Raw genomic sequence first — 20,538 nt, 5'->3', positions numbered from 1 at the left:
CGACCCCCAGGAACAGGTTTGCAGATTTGCTGAGCATTTCTGTGAGGTCCCTGGGGGAGGGGAAATCTCTCAGCCAGGAAAACATCATGGCACAAAGTGGGGGATAACCCTGCTGAGGCTGCGGTGCCTCAAATATTGGAAGAGGTCACCCCTTGTGAGTGGGCTGGCTGAGGTTCCAGCTGTTGAGGAAGTACTGAGGGCGATCCGGAGTCTGAGACCAGGGAAGGCACCGGGCAGAGATGATCTCCCAGGCGAAATGCTGAGGAGGTGGCGTTTGTGCACCAGACTGCCCTATATGACATCATAACAACAGTCTGGACCACTGGAACGGGTTCCCGCAGGAACTGGAAGGATGCCCTGGTGGTCCCCCTCTTTAAGAAGGGGGACCGTACCGACTGTAACAACTACAGGGGCATCTCACTCCACAGTGTGCCGGGTAAGGTCCTGGCAAGGATTATTCAACATCGCCTTGCTAGGCACGCTGTGGAGAGGCTTGCGGTCCTGCACAGATGCCATATTTTCTGTCCGTCTGCTACAGCAGAGGTGTAGGGAATTCCAAAAAGACCTACATCTCTGCTTTATTGACCCTGGTCAAGGCCTATGATACCATCATAGGACTGGGCTTTGGGTTGTTCTTCGTGCTTTCGGAGTCCCTGGACCCACTGCTCACGATCATTAAGGGCCTTCATGATGGTTGAGCGGGCCCGGGTAAAACTACGTGGCCGGGAGTCGGAGCCTTTCCCTGTACAACCTTGGGGTGCGACAGGGATGTCCTCTGGCTCCCACATTATTTAACATCTATTTCGACTGCGTAGTTCGTGAAGCCTTCAATAGCTGTAACGGGGGAATTACCATTTGGTACAGATATAATGGGAGGCTGATCGACGCCCGGGTGCGATCAAGGGATGGCTCCCTATTGGTCAACCACGTTTATGTATGCCGATGATTTGGTAATAGCTGCTCATTCAGAAGAGGAGTTGGAGACGCTGCTGCTGAGACTGGAGTGTGCCACTAAGAGGTGGGTGCCTTACCATCAGCCCCACCAAAACTAAGCACCTGCCTGGGTATTTTGTACCATCGGGGCACTCCTCCACCCCACAACTCCCCAATCGGTGATGGGGCAGTTGTGGAGAGAGTAGAGAGTTTCCCATACCTGGGCAGTGTGCTCATGACCGGCTCCAGTTTATCAGCAGAGGTCTCACTCCGAATCAGTCGAGCGGCAATATCTTTTCATCGGTTGCGTAACGCTGTGTGGAAGCTACCTGGTCTGTCGCTCCGCACGAAGCTTCAGGTCTTCTCGGCCACGGTCATTCCCTCCCTTCTCTACGCTTGCGAAACGTGGACCCCCCTAGTGGAGCATCTTCGCCGGTTGGAAACATTTAGGCTGGCCTGCCTACGATCCATCCTGGGTTTAACCAGGCTGGATTGTGTGAGGAGCTCACAAGTCCTTGAAAGATCTGGGCAAAGTCCCATCAGTGAGCTCCTCCGGCAGGCAAGGCTGCGTTGGCTGGGTCATGTAGCCCGCATGCCCAGCCACCGCATGCCTAAACAGCTTCTGTTCGGCCGGATCGAGGGGGCTAAACGGGCGCGGCACGGGCTAGAGAAGAGATGGAGTGATGTGGTACAGGAGGACGTGGAGCTGAGTGGACTTGCCGATGACTGGTACCAGCGGTGTCAAGATCGGCCTCAGTGGAGGAGGCTCGTGAAGGACGCTACTGGGCAGTTGGAGGCAGTCGCCCTCCAACACCAACGTAGGGCGGAGGAGCGACGCTCACAACAACGAGCGGAGCGCCGGGTGGCTAAAGCACAGCAAGTTGGCACAGTAGGGGGCACAGGTGGTGCATCAGCCAGTCATCTCAGTCATCTCGGTCATCTCGGTCAGTCGACCCGTGGCACCTGGGTCTGCCCCGTGACCTCCTGCCAGCGGGCGTTCGACACTTCACGTGGCCTCAGGGTGCACATGGCCTGGCACAAGCGTCGTGGTGACGTCACCGCCACTTAGTGGCGAATGGCAGTTGTTGTGTGTACCTGTGTGTGTGTGTACCTGTGTACCTGTGTGTGTGTGTGTGTGTGTACCTGTGTGTGTGTGTGTGTACCTGTGTGTGTGTGTGTACCTTTATGTGTGTGTGTGTGTATCTATGTGTGTGTGTGTACCTGTGTGTGTGTGTACCTGTGTGTGTGTACCTGTGTGTGTGTGTCCAGGCCAGCGGCTGCAGCTGCTCTGCCTCGCCTTCTTTGGCTACGACGTTTCCCGCGCGCCGCTCTTCTACTGGCTGGTGGACGGCAAGTTCGTGGAGGACGTCTACAACACCAGCGACGTGTGGGAACAGCAAGCCAGGTGGGAGTGGGTGGGTGGGTGGGTAGGTGGGTGAGTGAGTGCGGTGTCTCATATAATGGAAGATGACGTCACCCCCTGTGAGTGGCTGGCTGAGGTGTCATCTGTTGAGGAAGTACTGAAGGCGATCCAGAGTCTGAGACCAGGAAAGGCACCGGGCAGAGATGATCTCCCAAGCGAAATGCTGAGGGAGGGTGGTGTTTGTGCACAGACTGCCCTACGTGACATCATGACAACAGTCTGGACCACTGGATGGGTTCTGCAGGATTGGAAGGATGCCCTGGTAGTCCCCCTCTTTAAGAATGGGGACCGCACAGACTGTAACAACTACAGGGGCATCTCACTCCTCAGTGTGCCGGGAAAGGTCCTGGCAAGGATTATTCAACATCGTCTTGCTAGGCACGCTGAGGAGAGGCTTGCGGAGCCCCAATGCGGTTTCAGAAAAGGGCGGTCCTTCACAGATGCCATATTTTCTGTCTGTCTGCTATAGCAGAGGTGTAGGGAATTTCAACAAGACCTACATCTCTGCTTTATTGACCTGGTCAAGGCCTATGATACCATCAGTAGGCCTGGGCTCTGGGTTGTTCTTCGTGCTTTCGGAGTCCCTAAACCTCTATTCACCATCATTAAGGACCTTCATGAAGGTGAGCGGGCCCGGGTAAAACTACGTGGCCGGGAGTGAGAGCCATTCCCTGTACACCTCAGGGTGTGACAGGGATGTCCTCTGGCTCCCACACTATTTAACATCCATTTTGACCACATAGTTTGTGAAGCCTTCAATAGCTGTACCGGGGGAATTTCCATTTGGTACAGATATAATGGGAGGCTGATCGATGCCTGGGTGCGATCAAGGGATGGCTCCCTATTGTTCAACCACGTTATCTATGCCGATGATTTGGTAATAGCTGCTCATTCAGAAGAGGAGTTGGAGGCGCTGCTGCTGGGACTGGAGCGTGCCACCAAGAGGTGGGGCCTTACCATCAGCCCCACCAAAACTAAGCACCTGCCTGGGTATTTTGTACCATCGGACACTCCACCCACACAACTCCCAATCGGCGATGGGGCAGTAGTGGAGAGAGTGGAGAGTTTCCCATACCTGGGCAGTGTGCTCATGACCGGCTCCAGTTTAACAGCAGAGATCTCACTCCAAATCAGTCGAGCGGCAATATCTTTTCATCGGTTGCGTAACGCTGTGTGGAAGCTACCTGGTCTGTCGCTCCGCACGAAGCTTCAGGTCTTCTCGGCCACAGTCATTCCCTCCCTTCTCTACGCTTGCAAAACGTGGACCCCCCTAATGGAGCATTTTCGCCGGTTGGAAACATTTAGGCTGGCCTGCCTACGATCCATCCTGGGTTTAACCAGGCTGGATTGTGTGAGGAGCTCACAAATCCTTGAAAGATCTGGTCAAAGTCCCATCGGTGAGCTCCTCCGGCAGGCAAGGCTGCATTGGCTGGGTCATGTAGCCCGCATGCCCAGCCACCGCATGCCTAAACAGCTTCTGTTCGGCCGGATCGAGGGGGCTAAACGGGCGCGGCACGGGCTAGAGAAGAGATGGAGTGATGTGGTACAGGAGGACGTGGAGCTGAGTGGACTTGCCGATGACTGGTACCAGCGGTGTCAAGATCGGCCTCTGTGGAGGAGGCTCGTGAAGGACGCTACTGGGCAGTTGGAGGCAGTCGCCCTCCAACAACAACGGATGGCGGAGGAGCGACGCTCACAATAACGAGCGGAGCGCCGGGTGGCTAAAGCACAGCAAGTTGGTACAGTAGGGGGCACAGGTGGTGCATCAGCCACTCATCTCGGTCATCTCAGTCAGTCGACCCGTGGCACTCGCTGGGTCTGCCCCGTGACCTCCTGCCACTTAGTGGCGAATGGCGGTTGTTGTTGTTGTCACTGTGTGTGTCACTGTGTGTGTGTGTTACTGTGTGTGTGTCACTGTGTGTGTCACTGTGTGTGTGTGTGTCACTGTGTGTGTCACTGTGTGTGTGTCACTGTGTGTGTCACTGTGTGTGTGTGTGTGTCACTGTGTGTGTCACTGTGTGTGTGTGTCACTGTGTGTGTGTCACTGTGTGTGTGTCACTGTGTGTGTCACTGTGTGTGTGTCACTGTGTGTGTGTCACTGTGTGTGTGTCACTGTGTGTGTGTCACTGTGTGTGTGTCACTGTGTGTGTCACTGTGTGTGTGTGTCACTGTGTGTGTGTCACTGTGTGTGTCACTGTGTGTGTCACTGTGTGTGTGTGTCACTGTGTGTGTCACTGTGTGTGTGTCACTGTGTGTGTCACTGTGTGTGTGTGTGTGTCACTGTGTGTGTCACTGTGTGTGTGTGTCACTGTGTGTGTGTCACTGTGTGTGTGTCACTGTGTGTGTGTCACTGTGTGTGTGTCACTGTGTGTGTGTCACAGGGTGGTGAATGAGTCGTACGGCGAGCGCTACGTGCAGCGTGTGCTGGAGTTCCACAGCGTGGCTGAGCTCCACCTGGGCCCCGAGTTCACCTGCGTCGCCCAGAACGCGTTCGGCTTCACAAACGCCTCCATCCTCATCGTGCGGAAGGGTGAGAGCTCCTCCTCACCATCACCACCATCATCATCACCATCACCAGCATCACCACAACCATCACCACCATCAACACCATCACCAGCACCACCATCACCACCATCACCACCATCATCATCACCACCACCACCATCATCACCACCACCATCACCAGCATCATCATCACCACCACCATCACCACCATCATCATCACCACCACCACCATCACCATCATCACCACCACCATCACCACCATCACCACCATCACCACCATCACCACCATCAACACCATCAACAGCACCACCATCACCATCATCATCATCACCATCATCTCCACCATCATCACCACCATCATCATCATCATCACCATCATCACCACCATCACCACCACCACCATCATCACCACCATCATCACAACCACCATCATCACCATCACCATCATCACCACCACCATCATCACCACCACCATCATCACCACCACCACCATTACCACCACCATCACCACCACCATCACCATCATCTCCACCATCATCATCACCACCACCATCACCATCATCTCCACCACCATCATCTCTACCACCACCATCATCATCATCACCACCACCACCATCATCACCACCACCATCACCACCACCACCACCATCATCATCATCATCACCACCACTACCATCACCATCATCATCATCATCACCACCACCATCATCACCACCACCATCATCATCACCACCACCACCATCATCACCACCATCATCACCACCATCAACACCATCACCACCACCATCACCACCACCATCACCATCACCACCATCACCATCATCACCATCATCACCACCACCATCATCATCACCATCATCATCACCACCACCATCATCACCACCATCATCACCACCATCACCATCATCACCACCACCATCATCACCACCACCACCACCATGTGTGTGTGTCTCTGTGTGTGTATCTCTGCGTATCTCTGTGTGTGTATCTCTGTGTGTGTGGGGAGCGGTAGTGTAGCGGTTAGCGCTGCGCAATGAACCTGGCGACCCGGGTTCGATTCCCGCTCACGGCCAACACCAGTGACGATTATCTGAACCGGTCCTGGGCCTCCCCTAGGTTGACTCGGCCTCAAATGAGTACCTGGTGCGGTGTGTAAACATCGCCACTGGGGAGACAAAGGCGGTCGGGCGTGGTGCTGGCCACCCACCCCCTCGTGTACCGTTCCGGCCTTCATAGGTGCTCGCTAACAGCACTTGCCCCTACAGTCTGTTAAGGCTATATGGGGGATCTTTGATCTTTGTCTCTGTGTGTATCTCTGTGTGTGTCTCTGTGTGTGTCTCTGTGTGTGTGTCTCTGTGTGTGTATCTCTGTGTGTATCTCTGTGTGTGTCTCTGTGTGTGTCTCTGTGTGTGTCTCTGTGTGTGTGTCTCTGTGTGTGTCTCTGTGTGTGTCTCTGTGTGTGTCTCTGTGTGTGTCTCTGTGTGTGTGTCTGTGTGTATCTCTGTGTGTGTCTCTGTGTGTGTATCTCTGTGTGTGTGTCTCTGCGTGTGTCTCTGTGTGTGTCTCTGTGTGTGTTTCTGTGTGTGTCTCTGTGTGTATCTCTGCGTGTATCTGTGTGTGTCTCTGCGTGTCTGTGTGTGTGTCTCTGCGTGTCTCTGTGTGTCTCCGTGCGTGCAGAGCCTCCACCCAACCGCACGGCTGCTGTGGCTGGCTCCTTGCTGGGCTCCTTGGCCCTGCTGCTGCTGCTGGCCGGGCTGCTCTACGCTCGCCGCATTGACCTCCTCCTGTTCTACCGAGACCACCACCACCACCTGCACCCCCAGCAGCAGCAACGCAGCAGGTGCTGTGTCTAGTGTGGGTGGATGGGTGGGGTAGGTGGGTGACTGGGTGAGTGGGTGAGTGGGTGAGTGGGTGGGTGGGTGGGTGGGTGAGTGGGTGGGTGAGTGGGTGGGTGGGTGGGTGGGTGGGTGGGTGGGTGAGTGGGTGGGTGGGTGGGTGAGTGGGTGGGTGGGTGGGTGGGTGGGTGAGTGGGTGGGTGGGTGGGTGGGTGAGTGGGTGGGTGGGTGGGTGGGTGGGTGAGTGGGTGGGTGAGTGGGTGGGTGGGTGAGTGGGTGGGTGAGTGGGTGGGTGAGTGGGGTGGGTGGGTGGGTGGGTGGGTGAGTGGGTGGGTGGGTGGGTGGGTGGGTGGGTGGGTGAGTGGGTGGGTGGGTGAGTGAGTGGGTGGGTGGGTGAGTGGGTGGGTGGGTGGGTGGGTGAGTGGGTGGGTGAGTGGGTGGGTGAGTGGGTGGGTGAGTGGGTGGGTGAGTGGGTGGGTGGGTGGGTGGGTGGGTGAGTGGGTGGGTGAGTGGGTGGGTGAGTGGGTGGGTGAGTGGGTGGGTGAGTGGGTGGGTGAGTGGGTGGGTGAGTGGGTGGGTGGGTGGGTGGGTGAGTGAGTGGGTGGGTGAGTGGGTGGGTGAGTGGTGGGTGGGTGGGTGGGTGGGTGGGTGGGTGGGTGAGTGGGTGGGTGAGTGAGTAGGTGGATAGTTGGGTGGGTGGGTGAGTAATGGGGCTGTTTCCACTCTACCTCCCTGCCCCTGTGTCTCCCCCCTCCCGTTTCCCCCACCCCGTGTCTCCCCGCGTGTCCCCGCGTGTCCCCGCGTGTCCCCGCGTGTCCCCGCGTGTCCCCGCGTGTCCCCGCGTGTCCCCGCGTGTCCCCACGTGTCCCCACGTGTCCCCACGTGTCCCCGCGTGTCGCTGCGTGTCCCCACGTGTCCCCACGTGTCCCCACGTGTCCCCACGTGTCCCCGCGTGTCGCTGCGTGTCCCCGCGTGTCCCCACGTGTCCCCACGTGTCCCCACGTGTCCCCCGCGTGTCGCTGCGTGTCCCCACGTGTCCCCACGTGTCCCCGCGTGTCCCCACGTGTCCCCACGTGTCCCCCACGTGTCCCCACGTGTCCCCACGTGTCCCCACGTGTCCCCACGTGTCCCCACGTGTCCCTGCGTGTCCCCGCTGTGCACAGACGGCAAGGAGTACGACGCGTACGTGTCGTTCTGCACGGAGTGCCCCTCGCCGGGCGAGGAGGAGTTTGCCCTGAAGCTGCTGCCCCAGGTGCTGGAGGGGGAGCTGGGGTACCGCCTGTGTCTGCTGGACAGAGACATCCTGCCCGGCGGAGGTGAGGGACCACCACCACCACCAGCACCACTACCACCACCAGCACCACCACCACTACACACAACACCACCACCACTACCACTACACACAACACCAGCACCACTACCACTACACACAACACCACCACCAGCACCACCACAACCACCACTACACACAACACCACCACCACTACCACTACACACAACACCACCACCACTACACACACCACCACCACCACCACTACACACAACACCACCACCACCACTACACACAACACCACCACCACCACTACACACCACCACTACCACCACTACACACACCACCACCACCAGCACCACTACCACTACACACAACACCACCACCACCACCACTACACAGCACCACCACCACTACCACCACCAGCACCAACACTACACAACACTACCACCACCACCACTACCACCACCACCACACACACAACACCACTATCACCACCACCACTACCACCACTACACAGCACCACTACACACAACACCACCACCACCACCACTACCACCACCACCACACACACAACACCACTACCACCACCACCACCACTACACAACACCACCACCACTACACAACACCACTACCACTACCACCACCACCACACACACAACACCACTACCACCACCACCACTACCACCACTACCACCACCACTACCACTACACACAACACCACCACTACCACCACCACCACCAGCACTACACAACACCACCACCACCATCACTACACACAACACCACCACCACCACCACCAGCACTACACAACACCACCACCACTACACACCACCACCACCACCACCACTGCACACCACCACCACACACCACCACACAGCACCAGCACCACCACCACCAGCACTACCACCACTACCACTACACACCACCACCACCACTACACACCACCACCACTGCACACCACCACACAGCACCACCACCACTACTACACACCACCACTACACACCACCACCACTACTACACACCACCACCACCACTACACAACACCACCACTGCACACCACCACCACACACCACCACACAGCACCAGCACCACCACCACCAGCACTACCACCACTACCACTACACAACACCACCACCACTACACAACACCACCACTACACACCACCACACAGCACCACCATCACCACCAGCACTACCACCACTACCACCACCACCACTACACAGCACCACTATCACCACCACCACTACCACCAGCACTACACACCACCACCACCAGCACCACTACCACTACACACAACACCACCACTACACACCACCACCACCAGCATCACTACACACCACCACCACCAGCACCACTACCACTACACACAACACCACCACTACACACCACCACCACCAGCATCACTACACACCACCACCACCAGCACCACTACCACTACACACAACACCACCACCACCACTACACACCACCACCACCAGCACCACTACCACTACACACAACACCACCACTACACACCACCACCACCAGCATCACTACACACCACCACCACCAGCACCACTACCACTACACACAACACCACCACTACACACCACCACCACCAGCATCACTACACACCACCACCACCAGCACCACTACCACTACACACAACACCACCACCACCACTACACACCACCACCACCAGCATCACTACACACCACCACCACCAGCACCACTACCACTACACACAACACCACCACCACCACTACACACCACCACCACCAGCACCACTACCACTACACACAACACCACCACTACACACCACCACCACCAGCATCACTACACACCACCACCACCAGCACCACTACACACAACACCACCACTACACACCACCACCACCAGCATCACTACACACCACCACCACCAGCACCACTACCACTACACACAACACCACCACCACCACTACACACCACCACCACCACACAGCACCACCAGCACCATCACTACACACAACACCACCACCACCACTACTACCACCACCACTACACACCACCACCACCACACACCACCACACAGCACCACCACCACACACACAACACCACTACCACCACCACCACTACCACTACTACCACCACTACTACTACCACCACCACTACACACCACCACCACCACACACCACCACACAGCACCACCACCACACACACAACACCACCACCACTACCACCACTACACAGCACCACTACCACTACACAACACCACCACCACCACCACTACACACCACCACCACCACACACCACCACACAGCACCACCACTACCACTACTACCACCACCACTACCACCACCACCACACACACAACACCACCACCACTACCACCACTACACAGCACCACTACACAACACCACCACCACCATCACTACACACCACCACCCTCCCTCACCCCCCCCCCCCCCTGTTGTATATGTCGGATTATGAAATTTTGCTAAAAAAAATAAAAAATGCGTAATTCGCATTCATTATGATAATGTATACAATTACATGCATACATTATGATAATCATGGAGATAATCATATTTAATTATGCGAATGCTTGCGATTATGTTAATGTGTGCAGTTATGCTAATTAGGCTTAGCTTCGTTATCCAGAGTTGTATCAATCAGGATAAAACGATTATCTTTGATTGAACATTTATTATCTGAGTGTGTTTATATTATGTTAGGTCTCCAAATTCATATCTCAACGCAGGTTACAGTTCTTATAAATAAGAGTTTTGCATGGACTTGGAAAGAAACACTCAAATGCTTTTGTTAAGCAATTTTAATTCTAAACAAACATATGACACTCTAATATGCAAAGGCGAAAGCATACGTCAATAGATTCATCGGCAAGATTATGCAATTAACGAAAATGAATGACTAAAACATTTCTTATTCATGTAACTCGACGGCAGCAACTGCTTTGCACGATCAGTTGCTATTGCACGCACCACCTTGAAATGGCAACCCTTTCCGAAACACACAGATAACTTTTTGAAAGTCTTGTTCGTGTTGCGTGTTGCGTGCGCGTTGTATTGTTCCCTTGATAACTATTGTTTGAAGCAGAGGCAGGGAGTTGTGTCGGAGCTTGTGGGGTGGGGGAGGGATTATACAACCAGCGGCCAGAGAGGTTCCCTCTCGCTTGTGCGTGGCCGCAGCGAGCCCCTCCTGCTCTCTCTCTCCGCTGCTGGATTGAGCGGCGTCGGCACGACGCTCGCCGTCGTGGCGCGCGATGATTCCGTCGTCCGCCGCTGGACGTCTTGTCTGTTCTCAGCGGCTGCTGGTCGATGTGCGTGTGTGTGTCAAACACACGGCGCCTTCGATGGCGCTCTCCTCTCCCTCATGGGCGGCCGATCAGGCTTTTTCGCCTGTTGGGTGACGGGTCGGCAGGACGCTCGCCACTTGTCCGCTGATGGCTGGTCCTCTTTGATGCTCGCTTGGGGCGATGCTCGGCAATTTCCGCCCTTTTCTCTCCAGGTTGATTGCTTGTTGTCGCTCGTCTCTCTCTCTCTCTCTCATTTTTTCCGCGGTCTCTCCTTGATCGCTGCCAGCTTCGCACGGACACCCGCCCTTACTTCAGGGCTGCGTTGGCTCAGGCTCTGGACGACGCGGCTGTGCGCGCTCACCGGCTTGGAGCACTCTGGCGATGAACAATGCTCTCGTTCGTTGCTGGGTTGACGTTGGGTTGACGTTGGGTTGACGTTGGGCGTCTTCGCTGGCTCGAGAATGATAACTGGAATCTCCGTCAGTTTCACTCGCACCTCTTGAAAACTGTGAAGGCTTAGTACAAATGATTCCAAGAACACAGGATGAGATGTCACCATCCTTTGTGCAAGCACTTCCAAGAGTTCGTGAACAGTGAGCCTGGTGACATTTGGGGAGCGCATCGTCAGTAGTGAACCTTTGGTTCCCAGGGTGTTTCGGCCTTTCACACTATGCACCCTCCCCAAAGGCGGCCAGCGACAGGGTGATCAATCCTACGCTTGCGTCCCATTCCCAATTAGTCATGGGAGTTGCCTTGTTGTTGATAGCCAACATCCCATGGGACTATGCATGGCAGAGGCGTCCTCCTCCCTGAGTCAAGCATTGTTGACCGCATACCTCCTGGCCCTCTCACTTCGGGGCCCAGCTGGGGTCTTTCCTCTTCACCACTCGTCGCAATCCTTGACTTTGCGAGCGTGTCAACACCTCAGTGTAACTGTAGCATAACTTACAGCGATACTCTTGTAATGGGTTCCGGAGACACTTGTAGAGGCAACTTCTTTATTACAATCCAACACTCCAACAGTCCTCATACTCTGTTACAGCCTAGGTGCACAGCCTAGGTACACGGCCTAGGTAGACAGCCTAGGTACACAGCCTAGGTACACAGCCTAGGTACACAGCCTAGATACGCAGCCTAGGTCAGGGGTCTGCAACCTTTAAGACATAAAGAGCCACTTGGACCCGTTTCCGAAGGAAAACATAAACTGGGAGCCGCAAAACCATTGCAACATTTAAAACAAATATAACACTGCATATATTGTTTCTTACCTTATTGCTATATATATAGGATCGTGCAGTCAGCTGTCAATCTGAATAAAAAAAGGACTTTTTCACTTAACAATGTAAAATATATTTTTGCAAATTAATAGCTAAATTACCTGGTTAATGGGATTTTTGCTCCTGAACCTCAGTGCACAGTGTCTGCACATCAGGGCTGTAAGACGTCACCTTCATTTTCACACAGGCTTGCAAGCTGTCATCTGTGAGGCGTGATCGATGTTTGTTTTTAATATAGTTCATGTTGGAGAAGACCTGCTCACATACATATGTGGAGCCGAAGATCGACAGGACTCCAAATGCATACTTTTTCATGTTTATATAAGTGTTGGGGATGGCATTCCATGTTTCGAATACAAGTTTGTCCTGTTTGGGAAGGTTTTCAATATCACTCCATTTATGATTCTGAGCCAGAATGGCCTTCTGACGGGCAACATCCTCAAGAGTAGCGGTCAAGCATTTTAACTTGGACACCCATATATCTTTGTCGGCTATATCGGCCAGTTCCATCTCAAGATCAGGTTGACTTACACCTGCAAATGCAGTCATATTCAATAGGGATGGATCGATCGCCAGGGGAGTGACAGGGAAGGATAATGTCGTTTTTTCCTCTCTGAACTCACAGAATCGTTTCCCAAACGAACTTTGCATTGTGGTGATTGCAGACTTGAAATATTCCAAATTTATCGTATCATGACTTTGTTTGAACTCTCTCAAAGAGGGAAAGTGAGACAGTGTACCTCTCTGTAAATCTTTGACAAACACTGTCAACTTGCGCTCGAATGCCAAAACCTCCTCCAGCATGTGCAGGGCTGTGCCTCCTTTCCCCTGAAGGGTTGTATTTAGCGTGTTTAGATGTGCTGTCATGTCTACCATAAAATGTAATTTTTCCAGCCACTCTGGCTGTTCCAGCTCAGCAAAGGTGAGCTCTTTGCTGCCCAGGAAGGTTTTTACTTCTTCCAAACATGTGACAAAGCAACGGCAACGTTATTGCCTGTCACCGGGCGGGCAGTGTGGAGCGGAGCGGCGACCTGTCAGCAGCGGCAACGCCAGAGCAGGTGTCACAGTGCGCCTCCTCCCCTCGCTAGCATCCGCCCCGGAGCCGCGGTCAAGGTTCAAAAGAGCCGCATGCGGCTCCGGAGCCGCAGGTTGCCGACCCCTGGCCTAGGTAGACAGCCTAGGTAGACAGCCTAGGTACACAGCCTAGGTACACAGCCTAGGTAGACAGCTTAGGTAGACAGCCTAGGTAGACAGCCTAGGTACGCAGCCTAGGTGCACAGCCTAGGTACACAGCCTAGGTACACAGCCTAGGTACACAGCCTAGATACACAGCCTAGGTAGACAGCCTAGGTAGACAGCCTAGGTACACAGCCTAGGTAGACAGCCTAGGTAGACAGCCTAGGTACACAGCCTAGGTGCACAGCCTAGGTACGCAGCCTAGGTACGCAGCCTAGGTGCACAGCCTAGGTACACAGCCTAGGTGCACAGCCTAGGTGCACAGCCTAGGTACACAGCCTAGGTAGACAGCCTAGGTACACAGCCTAGGTACACAGCCTAGGTAGACAGCCTAGGTAGACAGCCTAGGTACACAGCCTAGGTAGACAGCCTAGGTAGACAGCCTAGGTACACAGCCTAGGTACACAGCCTAGATACACAGCCTAGGTGCACAGCCTAGGTACACAGCCTAGGTACACAGCCTAGATACACAGCCTAGATACACAGCCTAGGTGCACAGCCTAGATACACAGCCTAGATACACAGCCTAGGTACACAGCCTAGGTACACAGCCTAGATACACAGCCTAGGTACACAGCCTAGGTGCACAGCCTAGATACACAGCCTAGGTACACAGCCTAGGTACACAGCCTAGATACACAGCCTAGGTGCACAGCCTAGATACACAGCCTAGGTACACAGCCTAGGTGCACAGCCTAGATACACAGCCTAGGTACACAGCCTAGGTACACAGCCTAGATACACAGCCTAGGTGCACAGCCTAGATACGCAGCCTAGGTACACAGCCTAGGTACACAGCCTAGATACACAGCCTAGGTACACAGCCTAGATACACAGCCTAGGTACACAGCCTAGGTGCACAGCCTAGATACACAGCCTAGGTACACAGCCTAGGTACACAGCCTAGGTAGACAGCCTAGGTAGACAGCCTAGGTACACAGCCTAGGTACACAGCCTAGGTAGACAGCTTAGGTAGACAGCCTAGGTAGACAGCCTAGGTACGCAGCCTAGGTGCACAGCCTAGGTACACAGCCTAGGTACACAGCCTAGGTACACAGCCTAGATACACAGCCTAGGTAGACAGCCTAGGTAGACAGCCTAGGTACACAGCCTAGGTAGACAGCCTAGGTACACAGCCTAGGTACACAGCCTAGGTGCACAGCCTAGGTACACAGCCTAGGTACGCAGCCTAGGTGCACAGCCTAGGTACACAGCCTAGGTACACAGCCTAGGTGCACAGCCTAGGTACACAGCCTAGGTAGACAGCCTAGGTACACAGCCTAGGTACACAGCCTAGGTAGACAGCCTAGGTAGACAGCCTAGGTACACAGCCTAGGTAGACAGCCTAGGTAGACAGCCTAGGTACACAGCCTAGGTACACAGCCTAGATACACAGCCTAGGTGCACAGCCTAGGTACACAGCCTAGGTACACAGCCTAGATACACAGCCTAGGTGCACAGCCTAGATACACAGCCTAGATACACAGCCTAGGTACACAGCCTAGGTACACAGCCTAGATACACAGCCTAGGTGCACAGCCTAGATACACAGCCTAGGTACACAGCCTAGGTGCACAGCCTAGATACACAGCCTAGGTACACAGCCTAGGTACACAGCCTAGATACACAGCCTAGGTGCACAGCCTAGATACACAGCCTAGGTACACAGCCTAGGTGCACAGCCTAGATACACAGCCTAGGTACACAGCCTAGGTACACAGCCTAGATACACAGCCTAGGTGCACAGCCTAGATACGCAGCCTAGGTACACAGCCTAGGTACACAGCCTAGATACACAGCCTAGGTACACAGCCTAGATACACAGCCTAGGTACACAGCCTAGGTGCACAGCCTAGATACACAGCCTAGGTGCACAGCCTAGATACACAGCCTAGGTGCACAGCCTAGGTACACAGCCTAGATACACAGCCTAGGTGCACAGCCTAGATACACAGCCTAGGTGCACAGCCTAGGTGCACAGCCTAGATACACAGCCTAGGTGCACAGCCTAGATACACAGCCTAGGTACACAGCCTAGGTACACAGCCTAGATACACAGCCTAGGTGCACAGCCTAGGTACACAGCCTAGGTACACAGCCTAGATACACAGCCTAGGTACACAGCCTAGGTACACAGCCTAGGTACACAGCCTAGGTACACAGCCTAGGTACACAGCCTAGGTACACAGCCTAGGTACACAGCCTAGATACACAGCCTAGGTACACAGCCTAGGTACACAGCCTAGGTGCACAGCCTAGGTACACAGCCTAGATACACAGCCTAGATACACAGCCTAGATACACAGCCTAGGTACACAGCCTAGGTACACAGCCTAGGTACACAGCCTAGATACACAGCCTAGATACACAGCCTAGGTACACAGCCTAGGTACACAGCCTAGATACACAGCCTAGGTACACAGCCTAGATACACAGCCTAGGTACACAGCCTAGGTACACAGCCTAGGTACACAGCCTAGGTACACAGCCTAGGTACACAGCCTAGATACACAGCCTAGGTACACAGCCTAGATACACAGCCTAGGTACACAGCCTAGATACACAGCCTAGATACACAGCCTAGGTACACAGCCTAGGTACACAGCCTAGGTACACAGCCTAGGTACACAGCCTAGGTACACAGCCTAGGTACACAGCCTAGGTACACAGCCTAGATACACAGCCTAGATACACAGCCTAGATGCACAGCCTAGATACACAGCCTAGATACACAGCCTAGGTACACAGCCTAGGTACACAGCCTAGATGCACAGCCTAGATACACAGCCTAGGTACACAGCCTAGGTACACAGCCTAGATACACAGCCTAGGTACACAGCCTAGATACACAGCCTAGATACACAGCCTAGATGCACAGCCTAGATACACAGCCTAGATACACAGCCTAGGTACACAGCCTAGGTACACAGCCTAGATGCACAGCCTAGATACACAGCCTAGATACACTGCCTGGGTGCACAGCCTAGGTACACAGCCTAGGTACACAGCCTAGGTGCACAGCCTAGGTGCACAGCCTAGGTGCACAGCCTAGGTACACAGCCTAGATACACAGCCTAGATACACAGCCTAGGTACACAGCCTAGGTACACAGCCTAGATACACAGCCTAGGTACACAGCCTAGGTACACAGCCTAGGTACACAGCCTAGGTACACAGCCTAGGTACACAGCCTAGGTACACAGCCTAGATACACAGCCTGGGTGCACAGCCTAGGTACACAGCCTAGGTACACAGCCTAGGTGCACAGCCTAGGTGCACAGCCTAGGTGCACAGCCTAGGTACACAGCCTAGGTACACAGCCTAGATACACAGCCTAGGTACACAGCCTAGATACACAGCCTAGATACACAGCCTAGGTACACAGCCTAGATACACAGCCTGGGTGCACAGCCTAGGTACACAGCCTAGGTACACAGCCTAGGTGCACAGCCTAGGTACACAGCCTAGGTACACAGCCTAGGTACACAGCCTAGATTACACAGCCTAGATACACAGCCTAGGTACACAGCCTAGATACACTACTCTGGCTACGCTCTGGAACTCGCCCTCACAAGGACGCAGAGCCGGGAGTTCCAGAGTCCCACCACTGGCCCTCACAGCGTCCCAGGGTCCTCAGATGGCTGGTCTTGGGTCTTGGGTCATGGATCTTGAGCTACGACTGGCCTCGAACGTCCAGGGAGCTGCCCTTTTATGCCTCGTCCCCAACGAGGGGTGGGGTTGTGTGCGCCCCCAGATATCCCACAGAGCACACACAGCCCCCCCCTTGGTGGCGCCAAGGGGCTTAAGCGTCTGGGTTGCCTGGGAACCCAGTGCCTGGCGCCAAGGGGCTTAAGCGTCTGGGGTGCCTAGGGTCCCAGAGCCCCCAGCAGCCCCTCCCCTCTTATGTCACTACACTCTTGTCGACTCACGCCGACCCCAACTCTCAAACACCCGTCGTTGCTGCTCTTTGCGAGACATAACACCCACGATATATCGGTGCCCGGCGCGCTCGCGACGGCACCGCAAGCCCGAGCAAGGCTGAAGCAAGACGCGAACCGGACTGCACTCAGACTTCTGCGACTCGAACGACCCCTCCTCCTCCTCCTCCTGCTCCCATCTCTCCTCGAGGCACGACGCGCCCCCAGCTCCCTTGCGAGCCTCCCTCGCAACGCCGCGTCGCGAGCCGAGCCGCGAGACTGAGCGCGACTCGAAGCAGACTGCTCACAGCGTGAAGTGCGTTTGTGCTTAAAACCCAAAAACGTGGGGAAAAAAACAGACGCTAGGACTGCCAGGCACAGACCCCCCCCCCCTCGCGACCCTTTGACCCCTCCTCTCCCTGAGTGGGTCATTCCGAGGCCAGACCCCGCCACGCGTGTTTCACGGCACGCGTGTGTGTTTGTGCCAAACCGTTGGAAGACAAAGGTGGTGGCGGGGAGGTGTCCTGACGTTTGCTGTTGTTGATGCCATTCCACGTTTCCCAGATGCCCGGCGCGGAATGTGACGAGCAGTGGGTTGTTTTAATTATTTAATTAAAATATTTATTTATTTTGTCCTAATTATCCTTAATATACATTTTGGAAAAAGGGGCATAAATACAACAACCCCCTCCGCCCCCGCCCCCCCCCCACCAGCCATGGTGGAGGAGATCATCGGCGCCATCGACCGCAGCCGCCGCGTCATCGTGGTGCTGAGCCCGGCCTACGCGGCCTGCACGCGCTCGGGGGGCGCCAGCCGCTGCGAGCTGGAGGCCGGCCTGCACGCCATGCTGGCCGCGGGCGACACGCGCCTCGTGCTGCTGCAGTTCCTGCCGCTGGGACGCGGCGGCGGCCCCCTCGCCGGGCCCGGCCTGCGCCGCGCCCTGGCCGTGCTGCCGCTCATCCGCTGGCGCCCCGCGGACGCTCACACGGCGCCCTCGGGGGCCTTCTGGAAGAGGCTGCGCTACGCCATGCCGCCTCGCCCGCCGCCGCCCCGGCGCTCGGTCGCCACGGCGACGGTGACCGCGGCGACGGTGGCCGCGGCGGCGACGGTGACCGTGGCGACGACGGTGACCGTGGCGACGGTGACCGCGGCGACGGTGACCGTGGCGACGACGGTTACCGTGGCGACGCTCGGAGGAGGAGAAGCGCCGCCGGCCAATGGGAGCGGAGGTGGAGGTGGTGGTGGTGGTGGAGGTGGTGGTGGAGGTGGTGGAGCCACAGCGGAATCCGCCAGCGTGGACGAGTGTGGATCTGCGACGGTGTCCGGTGGCGAGGTGACGCTGGAGATGGTGAGTGGTGGTGAGGAGTGGTGGTGAGGAGCGGTGGTGAGGAGTGGTGCTTAGGAGTGGCGATGTGAAGCCTTAGCGGGCGACGTTTTGGGCGATGGTCCTTCTTGATGGCACTGACTCCACGCACTCACCCACTCACACACTCACCCACGCACTCACCCACTCAATCACTCACCCACTCACTCAACCACTCACTCACCCACTCACACACTCACTCAGTCACTCACCCACTCACTCACCCACTCACTCACCCACTCACTCAGTCACTCACCCACTCACTTACTAACTCACCCACTCACTCACCCACTCACTCACCCACTCACTCAGTCACTCACCCACTCACTCACCCACTCACTCACCCACTCATGCACTCACTAACCCACTCACCCACTCACTCACCCACTCACTCACCCACTCACTCAGTCACTCACCCACTCACTCAGTCACTCACCCACTCACTCACCCACTCACTCACCCACTCACTCACCCACTCATGCACTCACTAACCCACTCACCCACTCACTCACCCACTCACTCACCCACTCACTCAGTCACTCACTCACCCACTCACTCACTAACTCACCCACTCACTCACCCACTCACTCACCCACTCACTCAGTCACTCACCCACTCACTCACTCAGTCACTCACCCACTCACTCACCCACTCACTCACCCACTCACTCACCCACTCATGCACTCACTAACCCACTCACCCACTCACTCACCCACTCACTCACCCACTCACTCAGTCACTCACTCACCCACTCACTCACTAACTCACCCACTCACTCACCCACTCACTCACCCACTCACTCAGTCACTCACCCACTCACTCACCCACTCACTCACCCACTCACCTGCTCATTCACTACTCACTCACCCACTCACTCCACTGACACACAAACCCAGACACTCACCCACCCACTCATCTCCATTGGTCGGAAACATTCAGGCTGGCCACCCTAGGATCGATCCTGGGTTTAACCTGCAGGCTGGATTGTGTCAGGAGCTCACAAATCCTTGAAAGATCTGGACAAAGTCCCATCGGTGAGCTCCTCCGGCAGGCAAGGCTGCGTTGGCTGGGTCATGTAGCCCGCATGCCCAGCCACCGCATGCCTAAACAGCTTTTGTTCGGCCGCATCGAGGGGGCTAAACGGGCGCGGCACGGGCTAGAGAAGAGATGGAGTGATGTGGTACAGGAGGACGTGGAGCTGAGTGGACTTGCCGATGACTGGTACCAGCGGTGTCAAGATCGGCCTCAGTGGAGGAGGCTCGTGAAGGACGCTACTGGGCAGTTGGAGGCAGTCGCCCTCCAACAACAACGGAGGGCGGAGGAGCGACGCTCACAACAACGAGCGGAGCGCCGGGTGGATAAAATACAGCAAGTTGGCACAGTAGGGGGCACAGGTGGTGCATCAGCCAGTCATCTCAGTCAGCCAATCCATGGCACCTGCTGGGTCTGTCCCGTAACCTCCTATCAGAGGCCTCAAAGTGCACCTAGCCTGGCACCTT

At 55.6% G+C, this 20,538-nt stretch overlaps 1 protein-coding gene across 2 annotated transcripts in view; it reads left to right on the top strand.

The window, feature by feature from the left end:
- Positions 1–2,214: 2,214 nt before the first annotated feature.
- Positions 2,215–20,538, top strand: part of LOC144741763 (uncharacterized) — a 32,067-nt gene continuing 13,743 nt past the window's right edge. For both annotated transcript variants that reach the window (XM_078624265.1, XM_078624264.1), the window contains exons 1-5: positions 2,215–2,338; positions 4,738–4,886; positions 6,539–6,701; positions 7,860–8,012; positions 18,390–19,024. In XM_078624265.1, coding sequence (XP_078480391.1) covers positions 4,746–4,886; positions 6,539–6,701; positions 7,860–8,012; positions 18,390–19,024 — 1,092 coding nt within the window. In that variant the 5' untranslated portion in view covers positions 2,215–2,338; positions 4,738–4,745. The remainder of the gene's footprint in view (positions 2,339–4,737; positions 4,887–6,538; positions 6,702–7,859; positions 8,013–18,389; positions 19,025–20,538) is intronic.

This window comes from Lampetra planeri, unplaced genomic scaffold (assembly GCF_965212315.1).
Source record: "Lampetra planeri unplaced genomic scaffold, kcLamPlan1.2.h2 scaffold_701, whole genome shotgun sequence".
Classification (NCBI taxonomy): domain Eukaryota; kingdom Metazoa; phylum Chordata; class Hyperoartia; order Petromyzontiformes; family Petromyzontidae; genus Lampetra; species Lampetra planeri.
Note: the sequence above shows the minus strand (reverse complement) of the source record. Positions and strands in the feature narration are given on the sequence as shown.